Raw genomic sequence first — 14327 nt, forward strand, 5'->3', positions numbered from 1 at the left:
TTGTAAATTAGAGTCACAAAAAGTGAAGCGGCCGATGTAGCCACGAGTTAGGCTGAACAATCCGGCACCGAAGTAGAGTGGAGCTGGAGAATGTATGCTGGGGTTGATTGCAGATGAGATGCAGGTGAGGAGGTGCGCTGAGTCCCAAGAATTCCACCCAAAAACAAAAACCATCCAAAAACCAAAACCACCACAGATTCTGTGTTATAAATTTTGATTACCGTGGTGCTTGACATTCATGTACAGCCTCATTTCCTCCTCCTCTGTTGGCGATCAATGGTTTTAGAAAGGCCCTTAAACATTTGTTTGCATATCAATACCTGTGCCCTTCCACCACTAATTAGACCTGTCAGTAAGAAATACAACATAGAAGGTGCTGTTTCAGCATTTGTGTTGCTGAGGTGAGGTTTTCCAACAGCTCCAGAGAAGCAGTCTTTATGTACGGCTGTGGATATTTTTAGCGTCCTTATCACTAATTCATCAAATTTCTGAAAACCATCATCAGGGTAAAAATCTCATTATTATTATTATCAAACATCAGCACACATGTTGAAACCAACTTTACAAAGCACTTCACAAAATGACATATAACCATCTATAGGGAGATAATTGTATATAAGAATACTAATGAATTCATGGCTAATACATCATTTGGAGTTAACTTTATAAATGTGCCTTAGATTGAAATTTTACATTGTGAACAATGTAACACTGTGCAGCCTGCAAAAATTTAATTCTATCAGTTAAACAACCTTAAAACAATGTGATCTGTCTCTCAGCTTATATTTGATGTCCTCCTTATCTTTTCACTTATCAAGAATATGTAAGGTAACACATTCTCACGCACATATTAATTTATGAATATCAATTTATTGTGGGAAAAGGCAGTTTTTGTGCATACATATTCTTTATGCAACCTGCACCTTACTCTCTTTTTGCCACACATAATGAGCTAACTGGTACGCAAACTCACCACTGAACAAGTAGCCATCATTTAAAAGCTTGTAAAAAACAAAAAGACCAAGTGTGTTCTCTAAATCTGGTAAGATTGCCCACAATATTCTTCATCACCACACGAGAAGAGCCTGGGTCTGTCATATCATCACTGGTTGCTATGCCTTCTTTAACACTTACACGTTTATAGTCGAACAGCTACATGTGTTATATTAAACCTGAAAAAAGGAACAAAAGTTGTAAAAGAATAATTTTGTGTCAATCAAAACATCACTTAACTTTGTGGTCTTTTAAGCACTAAAAAACTGTTTGAGACTTCAAGGACAGGGTGAGCAGCTATGTAATGGAACATTGATTTTCTCTGTCAGCTGACACATGACTACATTTAAGAATGGATTTCATGCCTTTTTTTCACTTAGAGCACACTTAATAGACTTCACTCTGTGTCTGGATGTTGAAAGTGTTGCCATCGATTATCTGTGTTGAGTTTAATTTATTAATCAAATGACATTTTTTTTTAACATTTTTTTTTTTCTCAGTCTCTAAAGTTGTTTTTTTAAGGAGCTGACAGACCAAAAGATATTTTCCAGAGTAAAGGACATAACTTTTATTTTTTTAATTTATTTAATGTGTCAAAGGTAGACAAGCATAAGGACCACCAAAGTGCACACACATACACACACACACAAATAAATACACATCTCTAGTGCTGAGACCTCCTAAAGCACCATGAATATCCTACTCTTTCCTCCTGCTCCTGTTCTTTCCTCCTCCTTTTCCTCCCCTGGCCAGCAAGCTAGCGCACCTGTTTAGGGATATCTCTTTCTTCACAATCGCTGCAGTTCCTCATGTCTGGCATTTTGTAAAATGACAGACGGTATTCTTAAATGAAGCCAGCCATGAGAACAGGGGGAATGAACTTCTGCTGTGTCTTGACTCAGTGACAAGCTGAAAAGTGATTGCACTTGGAGCAAAATTAATATGAATTTAGGACAAAGAAGAAAAGCATGCTTTTCATTGGCTTTTTCATTTCATTGGCTCTCATTGGCAAGCTTCATCTTTCTCTGATCCCCTTCTTTATCATTTCAGAAGTACAGAAGCAGCTACAGAGTTAGCTGTCCAAACATAGGAAGTCTGATTATTCTTTCATATTTTCTTTGCTTTATAATTTCCGTTCCATCATATTAGTCAGAGAAAAGCTGAAAATAGAATTAACACAGACAGCTTTTTGGTCCAACAAATGTGTCCCTCTGTGAGGCATTTTCATTTAGGGTGCCTGCTGTGCAAAATGCGATTAGAGCACGTTTTCTGTGTATGTATTTGTATTGAATCTCTGACCCTCCTCTGCAGGTGTTGGTGTCAGATGGTGGTCCCAGTCCCAGGCAGAGTACAGTGTGGGTGATGGTTCAGGTCCTGGATGAAAACGACAACAAGCCCACATTTCCCGAGAAGGTCTACCAGGTCAAACTTCCAGAACGAGAGCGGAGAAAGAAGGGCGAGCCCATCTATCGGGTGTTCGCCTACGACCGTGATGAAGGGCCCAATAGTGACCTCTCCTATAGCATCGTGGATGGAAACGAGGACGGGAAGTTCTTCATCGACCCCAAGACTGCAGTTGTATCTTCACGCAAGGCCTTCAGTGCTGGGAGCTACGACATCCTGACTGTAAGTCAACATACATCAGTTAAAAACCCTTTAAAAGTTGGATCATTTTTTTGTACTGCATTCAGATGCCTTTTACAGGTTATTTAAACCTTCAACCCAAAAAGCAATGAGCAACCTGACAAGAAATGTCCCACAAATTCCAACAAATAAGAATTATTTATTTATTTAAAAAGCTTGAGAAAAATGTCCAGTAATTATTCAAGATTATTAAAAATGTATATTGAAAATTATATTACTCATTATTATTATTATTAAGCACTTTTTTAGGTAATTTCCTTGTTTTTATAGAGCCTGAGCACCGAACGGTGCAAGGACCCTCTTGGAATGCAAGGAATTATTAGGGCCTGAGCATTGAACTGTGCGAGGACCCTCTTGAAACTGAAGGAATTATAATTATTATTATTATTATTATTATTATTAGGGCTCAAGCACTTATTATTATAATATTATTAGAGTCCAAGCACTGCACGAGTGCGAGGACCCTATAAATCCAAGGAATTATTAGAGTCCGAACACTGCATGGGTGCGAGGACCCTATTGAAATCCAAGGAATTTTTAGGGCCAGAGCACCGAATGGTGCGAGTACCCTCTTGAAATCCTTGGAATTGTTATTATTATTATTATTATTATTAGGGCCCGAGCACCAAACGGTGCGAGGACCTTCTTGAAACTGAAGGAATTCTTCTTATTATTATTATTTTTCTCTCAAATGAATTCCCTTTTTGAGGGCTTTAACATATTCAAAAAGTTATGAAACTTTGCAGACTTATCAGTTCTGGTGAAAATTTGATATTTTAATGGTCTCGTGCATGGGTGGGAGGAAATGTATCAGTGGCGCCCCCTAGTGATTTCCAACGAAGCAGCCCCCACAGAACGTTTTACCTAAGCTGTGAAACTTTGGAGGCCTGTGTAAGTCCCCATGACCTACAAAAAAGTCTCTTGGGGCCTTACCGTAAAACCAACAGGAAGTCAGCCATTTTGATTTGAAGTTTTAATTTTGGTGTATTTTTGGCCATTTTCTAGTAATTTTTCGAACTTCAAATGTTATGGCTACCTTCATAACACCTTTGACAGCAAAAGTTATTCAGATCATTCCTATGAGTTTTCATCACATCACACAGTGTGATGAGGCATTTAATTTGCATGTTCTGCTGTGAACCAGGAAGTAAACAGGAAGTGCTATGTAACTCTGCTGTGAATGGTTCAATCTGCCCCAAACTTCACGTTTGAAAGGAGTCCCGCCCTGAATACATCTGTATAACAATTTTAAGCGATAATGAGAGTGCCACCTATTGGCAAAGTTTTACACTAAGACGTCCAGCTCCTAGCAGGTTCACTTGATTGATCTCAAAATGGTTTAAAAAAATTTTGATGTTTCGACATGACATCAAAAGCTGTTGTAACTTCGCCCCAGATGGTCAGATCTTTACAAAATTTTACAGATTTGATTTGTATGTGGACACATACAGAGTTACACAGAGTTACAAAGACATCTGCAGTGCAATTTTGAATCATAGTCATAGTGCCACCTGGAAGTTACTTTTTTTTTTTTTTTGATTTTTCCCCTGTAGCAGGTAAACTAATTAACCTCATTTTCAATGAAAATACTGTAAAGATCTTTGAGTTTTCATCAAAAGCAGTTGCCATAAAACTGGAAGCACTTTTTTTGTGGGGCAAAGCAATGCACAAGAGCTCACCAAATGTGGCACACACATCAGAAGTCCTAAAACGTGATATCTGGTATGATTTTTTTTTGCACTGATGTGCCAAAATGGGTCTGTAGCACCCCCTACAGATTTCAATGAAGCAGCCCCTGTGGTACATTTCACCTAGAGCTACAAAACTTGGAAATCATGTGTAACAGCCCAAGACCTACAATAAAGCCTCTTGGACCCATACCCTAAACCCAACAGGAAGTTGGCAATTTTGAATTGAATGTGCAATTTTGACATATTTTTGGCCATTTTCAGGGGTCACAATTTTTAGATCTTCTCCTACAGTGAAGTAAGCCTCGAGGGACAATTATCATTGGATTTACATGATATTTACATGATTTGTACAACAAATTATGTACACAAAGATGAAATTGAATTTCTTTCCTCCTAGTGGCTCCTGAAAGTACTACACCATGTGAAATAGCTTACTCCAGGGTCTTTGCGTATATTATCAGACTTTCACAGAAATGAATGACCTCTTTAGCTGGAGTCCCACCAGTACCCCGACATGCGTGGGGGTGCAAGGGCCCGTTCATCATTACCTGCAGCTTTAATGTTGTTTTTGTTCTTTTTCAGGTCATTTTCTTAATATTTTTTTTCAACTCATTTTTAGCTAATTGTTTGGTTATTTGTCCATAAGTTGTTCATTGTCTTCTTTTCATGTTTCTGAAAGAAATCCCACCAATTTGCTCAGGTTTCAAAGGGTAAAGCAAGGCTACAAGCTGTAGGATACACTGAATGTCAGCTGAATTTTCGTGATGCAAAGTGTTGCCCTGTGTCTAGACCACAAATGTCAGCTTTGCATGCATGCTCTCCCAGGGTTGATCCTGTGCTCCCCAAATATATACACTGAAGCACAAAATGGGAACACAACTTCATCATGACTCTTGAAGTTGCACTGGCACAGGTCTTAGTCTGGATAATAGTACTTAATGTTTGTACCGAGAATGTACAAACATTAAATGTATGTTTCAGCCCTAAATTTGAAAAAATAAGAATTGGTCCATCGATTAATGATCTAATTTTTAAAAAAAGAAAAGAAAAGATTAAGAAGATTAAGAAGATTAAAATCATTACTTAACACTTTAGGGTTAGGAAATCAGTTCACTGTTGCCATCAAGCAAGTTAATCTTTTCCCCAGTTTACAATTTACTGTTTGCGCTTATCCCCTCAGATCAAAGCAACAGACAACGGACGTCCTCAGAAATCCTCCACAGCTCGCCTGCACATCGAGTGGATCCGCCACCCTCCTCCCTTTACTCTCCCGCTGCTTTTCGACGAGCCATTCTTCAACTTCACCGTCATGGAGAACGACAAGGTGGCCGAGATTGTGGGCGTGGTGTCCCTGCAGCAGAGCTCCACCCCCTTGTGGTTTGACATCACAGGTAAAATCTCCCTCTCGGTGAGGCCGATCTGTCAGCCCGTGCAGAGCTTTGTGTAGAGTGAGGTAGGGTGTGCACAGGCTCAGTGCATGGTGTATGTTGGGCTGACGGTGTGTTGGTGTATGTTTGAGGTGCAGCTCAGGTACTGTGGCCTTGCTGCATGATCTGTTCTGCTCTGCCCATCCCAGTCACCATGGTGACAGCTTCTCCTGCTGTCAGGTCTGTATACCCTGGACAAGGTAAAGGGCAAGAGTCAGGATATTTAGTGTTATTTATAACTATTATACATGAATCATGTCTTTCATAATGTGTGTGCTTAGAGGAGGCACTGGTTCGCTCTTAATAAAGAGCATTCTGACAGATTTTAAAGCCACTGTGACATTCCCCTATAAATGGGAAATGCCCAACGTGGCGCACTTAAATCCTTTTGATCCGTCAAAGTTCACTTTCACCCACTTGAAAGGCTTAACAAGATTATGTCATGCCCAGCGCACTAAGCTCAATTTTTACGCATTATGTATGGTGACAACTCTGGTGTGGTGAAAGTGATTTAATAATTCTAATAGTCGGTACTTTTGATTGTAATTCTATTAGTTTTTAATGCAATTCGATACTATATGTACTCAACGGCTCCCCAGCCGTGATGCATGCACTGCTGGCTCTAATCAGCCAACACTACATGAACAACAGCAACCAGGAAGGACCGTAGTTCCCACAATGCACCATCCATCTTTCCTTTTGTTGTCACTGAGCAGTGACAGTCAGTGTGTATCCAGCTGGAGATACCTTCTGGCTCGTGCTTCTGGCTCTCCATAGCTCTGTCCATCTCTTCCCTCTCTTTCTCTTTCTCATAATGTATCTTGCCATCCAGCTCTCCTTCTCCTGACACACTCTCTCACATCTTCATTCATGATTTTTCTGTGTGTACAGCCTCTCTCTGGGATCACATCTGCAATTTATCTGTTCATTAACTTGCATTAATGAGGCAGTATGAATCAGCAACTTTGTTAATATTTATTAAAAACCCCAGCAGGGAGATTTAGCATCACAGCAGCACAGAAACAGACTAAGAGTAATGTAATGTGAGTGCAAAACTAATCATATAATTTTCAGATCAAAGTGACATTGTTAGTATGAATTTGTCTATATGAATAAAAAATACAGTTAATTAAAACAATCATATAAATAAGTAATTTAATTGAATGTGTTTATATTGCACATTTATAAATAATGTAAAGCCTAATATATATATGTATTCAAGGAAGTAAAGTAAAATAGAGTAGAGTAAAGTGTAATTTTGGAAACTTGATGTAGGAAGGATTTGATCTGGGCTTGAATGTGTTGTGTGTCAGAGTACGACACAGAGTGTAGTCTAGTACAGAGTATCAATATCAGTTTTATTGTGCAGCATTCAGATGCCTTTTACAAGATGTTAAATGGTTTGAAACCTCAGCGAATTAGTTTCATTTCTTCCGAAATCATTGGGGAAAAGGTATTGACCAACTTGGCCAAAAATGTTTCACAAAGTGCAAGAAATTAGTTAAATGGGTCAAGAAAAAGACCTGATTGAAAAAAAAAATTAAAAAAGGTGTAAACTGAAAGAAAAAAAAGGAAATGTCTATAAATGTCTATAAAGTTATATTCAAAATTGTCTTAAAATATGTATTTAAATGTACGTATAGTCTATGTTATCTTTAAAATATACGTGTATTTTTTTCTTGTTTTATTTATTTATTTTCAGGTAATCTTGTCTTATTTTCTTTTTATCTTGTAACTTTTCTTTTACTAATTTCTTGCTAATTTTTAAGAGCTAACGTAAGGGACACATATCAGCCATTGTTAAAAAGAAATCATAAGATGTGAACAGTCATATCAGGCACTTTGTATGTCCAAGCAGCCACCCTCTCCTCCTCCCACAGTGGTTGTGTGGAATTAAAACAGTGTTATGCGCCATTCCTTTGTTCCACAAGAGGGAAAATTTGGGGGAAAATGTTACACCTGTTACACATCTGTGGATGTCCAGTCAGTGCTGATGGTAAATGCACTCAACTGAAGCAATACATTATTTAGTGGGTGTGCGCGATGTTGACAGAGACAGCGGAGTTTGCAGCTGCAAAATGTGTTGTTCTGCCTGCATTCAGTGTTGTCATTTGATGTGACATTGATGTAGCTGGATGCAGAAATAACCAAGGGCTTTTTGGGTTTTAACCTCCTGGTCGGGGGGGGGGGGCTTTTCATTGAAAAAATGACTAGTTTTGTGTTTCTGGTGAGGACAGTCATTCCATCCAATTTGTTTGGATTGCTTTCACTCCCTGAAGACTGTAGATAAAAAGCTGCTGCCCAACAGGTCTTTGTCGTGTCCTGGGAACAGGCCACTGTCAGATCTTCATCATCAGCACACCTTTGAAGGTGCTGCAGGATGATCTCATAGCAGCCAGGCATCATGGTAGCTGTGATCATGTGTAACAGCTGTTACAGGTCATTTTATTGACATCACTGAATCCTTGTTATGTTGAGATTTTAGAAAAGGACAGATCTTTGTCTCATTATCATGAGATAACAGTCTGGATAGGAAAAAAAATGTTAACCCTTTGAAACCTAAACAAACAAGCCTGATTCCTTTTAAACACATGGGAAGGCTGCAGTGAGCAACGAAAGAAGAAATGACTTAAAAATGAGCAGAAATTAGTAAAAAGTACAAGAAAATTACCTGAATTTTATTTTAAATGAAATTAATTAAGAAGATTAAAAAAGATACTTTAAAAAATAATAATTTTGCAACATAATTTTAAATTTGTAATTCTAATTATACATAGTCTTTTTCCTAGCTTTTTCCCCTAGACATTTCTCAGTAGCTTTTTAAAAAGATTTCCTAAATTTACTAATTTCCTGCAATGTGTGGAACATTTATTACCAAGTCGCTAATTGTCCTTTACCCATGTTTTTGAAATTAATTGCACCAATGTGCTCAGGGTTTAAAGGTTTAAATGCTTATGAAAGGCATCTGAAAGCAGCACAAGAAAAGTGATGTCACTCCAGGTTTCAAAGCGCTAAGTTTAAATTTTTTGTTAATGTCAAAATCACAAAAAAAGGTTGCATGTCATATCAAGGAAAGCACATTTTTATAAATGATATATAATACTAAAAAAACTTAATGTTAAATAATGAACACTAGATGTACATTTCATACTGTTTAATTGTGTGTTGTTAAAGCCCACCTGTACAAAAGGTTCTGATAATAAATTGCCCAATTATCATGAAAAAACTTCAGTGTATTTCCCATTGGAATGTGGGGTTAGGCAGTCGCTGACAGAGAAACTATAAAAGGACAAAGGCTCATGATGTCAGTGTCAGTATTCGACTTTTTCATTGGTGCCACTTCTGTTAATTGGACAAAGTTAAAGTCCCGCTATAACCCATCATATCTGTGCTGTTTCACCTATGACTGCAAAACGCTTCCACAAAATAAAAAACATACATTGCTAAATATGTAGAGTATGATCTAAATATGCATGTTTGTTTTCCTTGTTATTGGTCAGTAAACAGATGTTGGCTCCGTCCAGCGGCTGCATATACCTCAACTCAAGCTTGTATAGTTGAGTACATCATGATGCATGCTACTACATACTGACCACGCTGCTACAGCACCTTACGGTTTGTCCAAGTGATTTACATTTTTGCTAGTCATGTAGCAGATATTAACTGGCACCCACATCATGACAGTGATTAAGATAGAGCGGCTGTAATATTTGCTGTCACTAACCAACAATGCAGCTCTCCGTCTGTTTCTTTTTCATGGTTTCATGGTTTCATCTCCAAATGAATGTGGAGTGACTCAAAAGAGGTACTACTGGCTAATGATAGTTAAACAAAATGAAAATGCTTACTTAATTCACTGATCAACAAAGTAACAAGTATCTGTAAATGATAAAGGTCCATTATGATGATGTCAGTCAGCCATGCCCCCTGACAGTAAGAGGAAACACTAGAAGTTAGTGTTAACAGCAGTGGCTGAAATATTGAGGTACTGTCCACTGGCCGCACACTGTGTTTGTGAATACTGCATTTACTAAATACTACACATACTACATACTAAAGATACGACACACTACAGGTACTGCATACTACCAGTAGTACATACTACATGTACTGAATACTGCAGGTACTAAAATAAAGCTATTACTCATCTCTGAATTGGAGATGTATATTACAGGTACTACACTGGCCCTACTGCAGGAACTACTTACTATAGGTATTACATACTACAGTTATGACATACTGCAGGTTCTAAGTACATGCTGCAGGTACTACATACTACAGTAACTATATACTATACTAGTAGTAGTAGTAGTAGTAGTAGTAGTAGTAGCAGCAGCAGCATTGGTAGTAGCAACGCTGCAAGAGGAGCAGAGGCCCAAAAATAGGGCAGAAGATTGAGAATAACAAATAAGTATGAAAATGAATGTATGTTGTGCCTTCTGTTGCACAGCAGGCACCTGAACTATAGAGAGAGCTGGTAAAAGTTAATCCCCCCCTAAATATTACTTTTTTCAGTTATCATTTACATTTGAAGGTTGACAGTTTATTGATAATCAAATACATACCTGCTGTATGTAACTGCTACACATTGATTATCTGTGATCTGGTTATTTGAAGTCTACAGTGATAACAGGATGGTCATGTATCATGATGTATTGGGCCAAACAGGTGTGGGTGAGCTGGTGTTATATGAAGATGCTGGACAGAGTCATGAGCTGTTCAGAGACCAATAACAAAGAAAATGGACGTGCACAGTTGTAGATTAAAACTGTCAGTCAACATCACATAATGTGTAGTCAACGGAAGAAGCACACCAAATTGAAATGCTGCCACTAACGTAATGACTCTTCCATCTTTTATAGTTTACTTTGTAGCTGACAGGAAGTAAGCAGGGACCGAAGCTGTTGCCCTAGCAACAGAACAGCAATGAAACAGTCTATACCAGTACTGTGATAGAGGTTCAGCTCATCATTAGCCGTTACTGTCCCTGTCCTTTCTCATCAGTCCATCTCCTCATCTTCTTTGCTCATTCTGTCATCCTCCCGTCTTCCTCCTTTCGGCCCTGTCTGTCCTTCCTGTCTCACCTTCTTTCTCCTCTCTCTCCTCAATGCTTCATGCCTGGAAGGTCCCAGGTCTTTCCGTGAGATGTTCTATATTCTGCAGAGCGCTTGTGGCAGGAACTGTTCCTCAGAAGGTATCTCGTTTCCAACTTCCACTACCGCTGTTAGCTCTCTTCTCTCTACTTCCCTTCCTTTTTTCCCTTTTCTTTTCCTGTTCCTTTACTTGTCCTTTTGGTTGACGCTCATCATCCACCCCTGTGCTTCTCATCGGTGCTGCTGACATATTACTGTGAATGGTTGGGTGGAGGCAGTTAGCCAAGAGGAATTACCCACACAGAAGCTCAGCCTGAGTGGATGTGTGTGTCTTTGTATGTGTTTGTCCTGTGTCAGTGAATGTGTGTGTGTGTTTCACATTAATGGACTACACTGCTGCCAAGGTTCATTGAAGGGATGAAGGTTTGGTAAAAAGGTATCACAACCTTTTCATCTGCTCCCATGGCAACAAGTGTAGGGTTACCTCAGTACCAGCTCTGTCTAATGACCTGCTGTTAGCAGCACCTGTACACACACTCCTTATGGAATTAATGCATGCCCTCATGCAGCGACTTTCAAAGGAAGGTTCACATATGCACACAGATCTCCCACTATCTGCTGACCCATTAGCTAAACTTATGGCTGCACTCAACTGTTGGGCAGCTGGTTTGGGACTGAGGAGGCACAACATAGCCTGCAGCACCCTGTGGGAGCACCAAACACCCAGAACCCACAAACCAGTGCCTGTACACCGCTGTCAGCAGGGCATGTTGCTGAGGCATCCATCCATTTGATTCACACAAACTTGCACTTTGCTGAGCCGCTAGAATAAGAAAATACTTGGATGCGGAGTGTACAAAAATGCAGAAGGTCACATCTTAAAGTTCCGTGGTGTCCCTCTGGTTCTGTGTGGAGTGTCCCATTCATAAAAATAGAAGCATATTTGATGGTGTCCTGAAGGTCAGAGGAAGACAAAGAGAAAGCAAAATAGGCTAGGCACCTTACCAGAGATACAAACACTGAGTAGAGAAGTTTGAGCAGCATGTACTCTTTAAACATACACTAGTGATTCATTTATAGCAGTCTGTAGTACTCCCGTCAGCAGCCTGAGGCAGACAGACACACAGACATACTGCAGTGATCAGACTGGATCACCCACAGGCCCCGGTATCTATATACATTCGCTCGCACAGCGCATCCACCTACACACACTAACAACAGCACTTAGAAACACAAACATGCAAACACATCTTTAATCTTCATATAGCTGTGGGAAATGGGCTTCATTAAAACTCCGTATTGGGACACTTTAATTTAAGTTTTTGTTTACAGTTTAATGACCATTTTCACTGTACGTCACTGTTAGCTCTTAACCCTATGAACCAGTTTATAGTTCATTTGCATAGAAAGTCACAGCATCTCCCTTGCTCATAACTCAGATTTAAACAGTTAGGCAGCGTACATATAGTGTTACACAAAATACTCCACAGTCATTGATCTTTTTTCCGCTGAATCAGCTAATTGCCAACTAATTTACCTAAATGTGTTATATTTTTTACTCTTCAGTCATGATTAACTTAACTGTTTCAAAGGCATCTGCGTGTATTGTGAACATAGCAAAGCACACTACAAATTAGAATTGTAATTTCTTATAATAACAAGTAGCATTTATCTGCACTCCTTATTTACACAAGTTCTATGTGCAGTCGGAGGCAGCAGTAGATTTAGTTTTTACCTAGGAAAAGATACGAGCTACTAACAACATGATGAATGCCGACATACACGTAAATGTCCTTCTGCAAACACTTTACACACAAATTTGTTCTACTCACATTTCATGAATGAGACCCAATAAGTTAAATAGAAAGAGAAGCGCCTGTATTTATAACGGTATTGAAAAAAATACCTTTGGGATTATTAAGTAACCTGGTATACTGAAATACGGTGAGATCGCCCAAGCAGCAATACAAGCATCAAGTGTGGAGTCAGCAGATAAAAGGTTGCAAAAAAAAAATGGACGACAGACATACAGAAAAACAGAGACTTCTTCCATTTTAGGGGCCGTTTATGCAACAGCATGAAACTTGTGGTGTTGTTTGGCCTTTCGTTCATGAGGGCTAGTTTCGAGGGCCTGAAAATGCAAAATTTTGAAACCGGGTTACAGAGTGTAATTTTTGAAAACACCACCCCTTCTGTCCTTGTATAAACCATGGATGTATTATGGTAAAATCTGGATACAGCCGTGGGGGCGGCGCCTCGTTCATTCCAATGAAAGCTGCTCAATAGAGTGGTGAAGTAATGAGTCCTAAAACGTGGAAGTCCATTAGCCTTTTAGCACTTCCGGTTCCCTCTGTGGTGGTCTGGGAACTGGTGCTTGGGGAAGGACCCAGGAGCAAACTCACAGACAAATTTACAATGAATGAAAAAATTATATTATAAAAGGATGGGTGAGGAATGAGGAGAGGAAGGGAAGGGGAATCCTCAATGTCGAGTGAGAGGGGTGAGTCGACAGGGCTGGTGAGGCTGGTGAGGCTGGTAATGGTGGAATCCAGAGGGGGGTGACATGGGTGGTTGCAAACGGAGGCGAGAGGCTGGGTTGGAGACGCTAAAGCTCGCAGGAGAAGGCACTGAAGAAAACACATGGAAAAGTCAATAAGCACACGAAAAAATCTTCTGAGTCAGAATAACACTGATTGCAAAGAAATCACAATGAGTGAGGCGGCCGATCTAACCACGGGCAGTTGGCAGCAATATGGCAACGGAGTCTAGTGAGGTTGAGTGCTTTATGCCAGAGTAGATTGCTGAGGGCTTGCAGGTGAGGAAGTGCCCCACAAGCTCCAGCACCTGGAAGCCACGCCCAGCCCCTGCAACATAACCAAAAAAGGGAAAACACACCACAGCAACACAGTCAAACACAGTCCCAGGAATTCCACCCAAAGTCTTGATCCAACCCAAAAACCCAAAACCACCACACCCTCGTCTTAAAGTTTATGGGGTTTTTTGAATGGGTTTTCAGTAAAAAGCCTTAAATAAGGTCTGTGGTTAACACAAGCTAAATGTATTTAGACGTTATGTTCTGCAACATTAATTACGTCCGCTTAAACACGATTTTTGAACTTTCAAGGTTTTATTCGTCGGTGGCTAACAAGTGGGTAAATGGGACTACAGTGTTTGTTGGGAATATTAGACATCATCACACTGGACACAGAAACTCATTAAACCCACTTGTCTGCTTTTACAGCTTTACAGTCTCATTCTAACATGTAGATTTAGCTGTAATATTTTTCGATCGTGTTTGAACATGTTTTTACAGTGTTTGTAGTAGACGTTTAAGTCGTGCGACTGCAATGTATTTCGTGTATAGCCTAACTATAGGTTTTTGCTTGTGGTGATTTCATTTAAGCTTCAAAACTCACAAAAAATGTGTTTATCTGTAAAGATTATCATGCTAAACAAAACATGTAAGTCTCATAAACTTG

General features: G+C 39.4%; 1 protein-coding gene across 1 annotated transcript in view; it reads left to right on the top strand.

Annotated features, from left to right (window-relative positions):
- The window catches only part of LOC121942862 (protocadherin Fat 3-like), a 154641-nt gene that overhangs the window by 90827 nt on the left and 49487 nt on the right, over positions 1-14327 (top strand). The window contains exons 3-4 of the mRNA XM_042486152.1: positions 2305-2619; positions 5509-5719. Of these exons, the coding sequence (XP_042342086.1) occupies positions 2305-2619; positions 5509-5719 (526 nt within the window). The remainder of the gene's footprint in view (positions 1-2304; positions 2620-5508; positions 5720-14327) is intronic.

The sequence above is a fragment of the Plectropomus leopardus genome, chromosome 5, assembly GCF_008729295.1.
Source record: "Plectropomus leopardus isolate mb chromosome 5, YSFRI_Pleo_2.0, whole genome shotgun sequence".
Lineage (NCBI taxonomy): Eukaryota > Metazoa > Chordata > Actinopteri > Perciformes > Serranidae > Plectropomus > Plectropomus leopardus.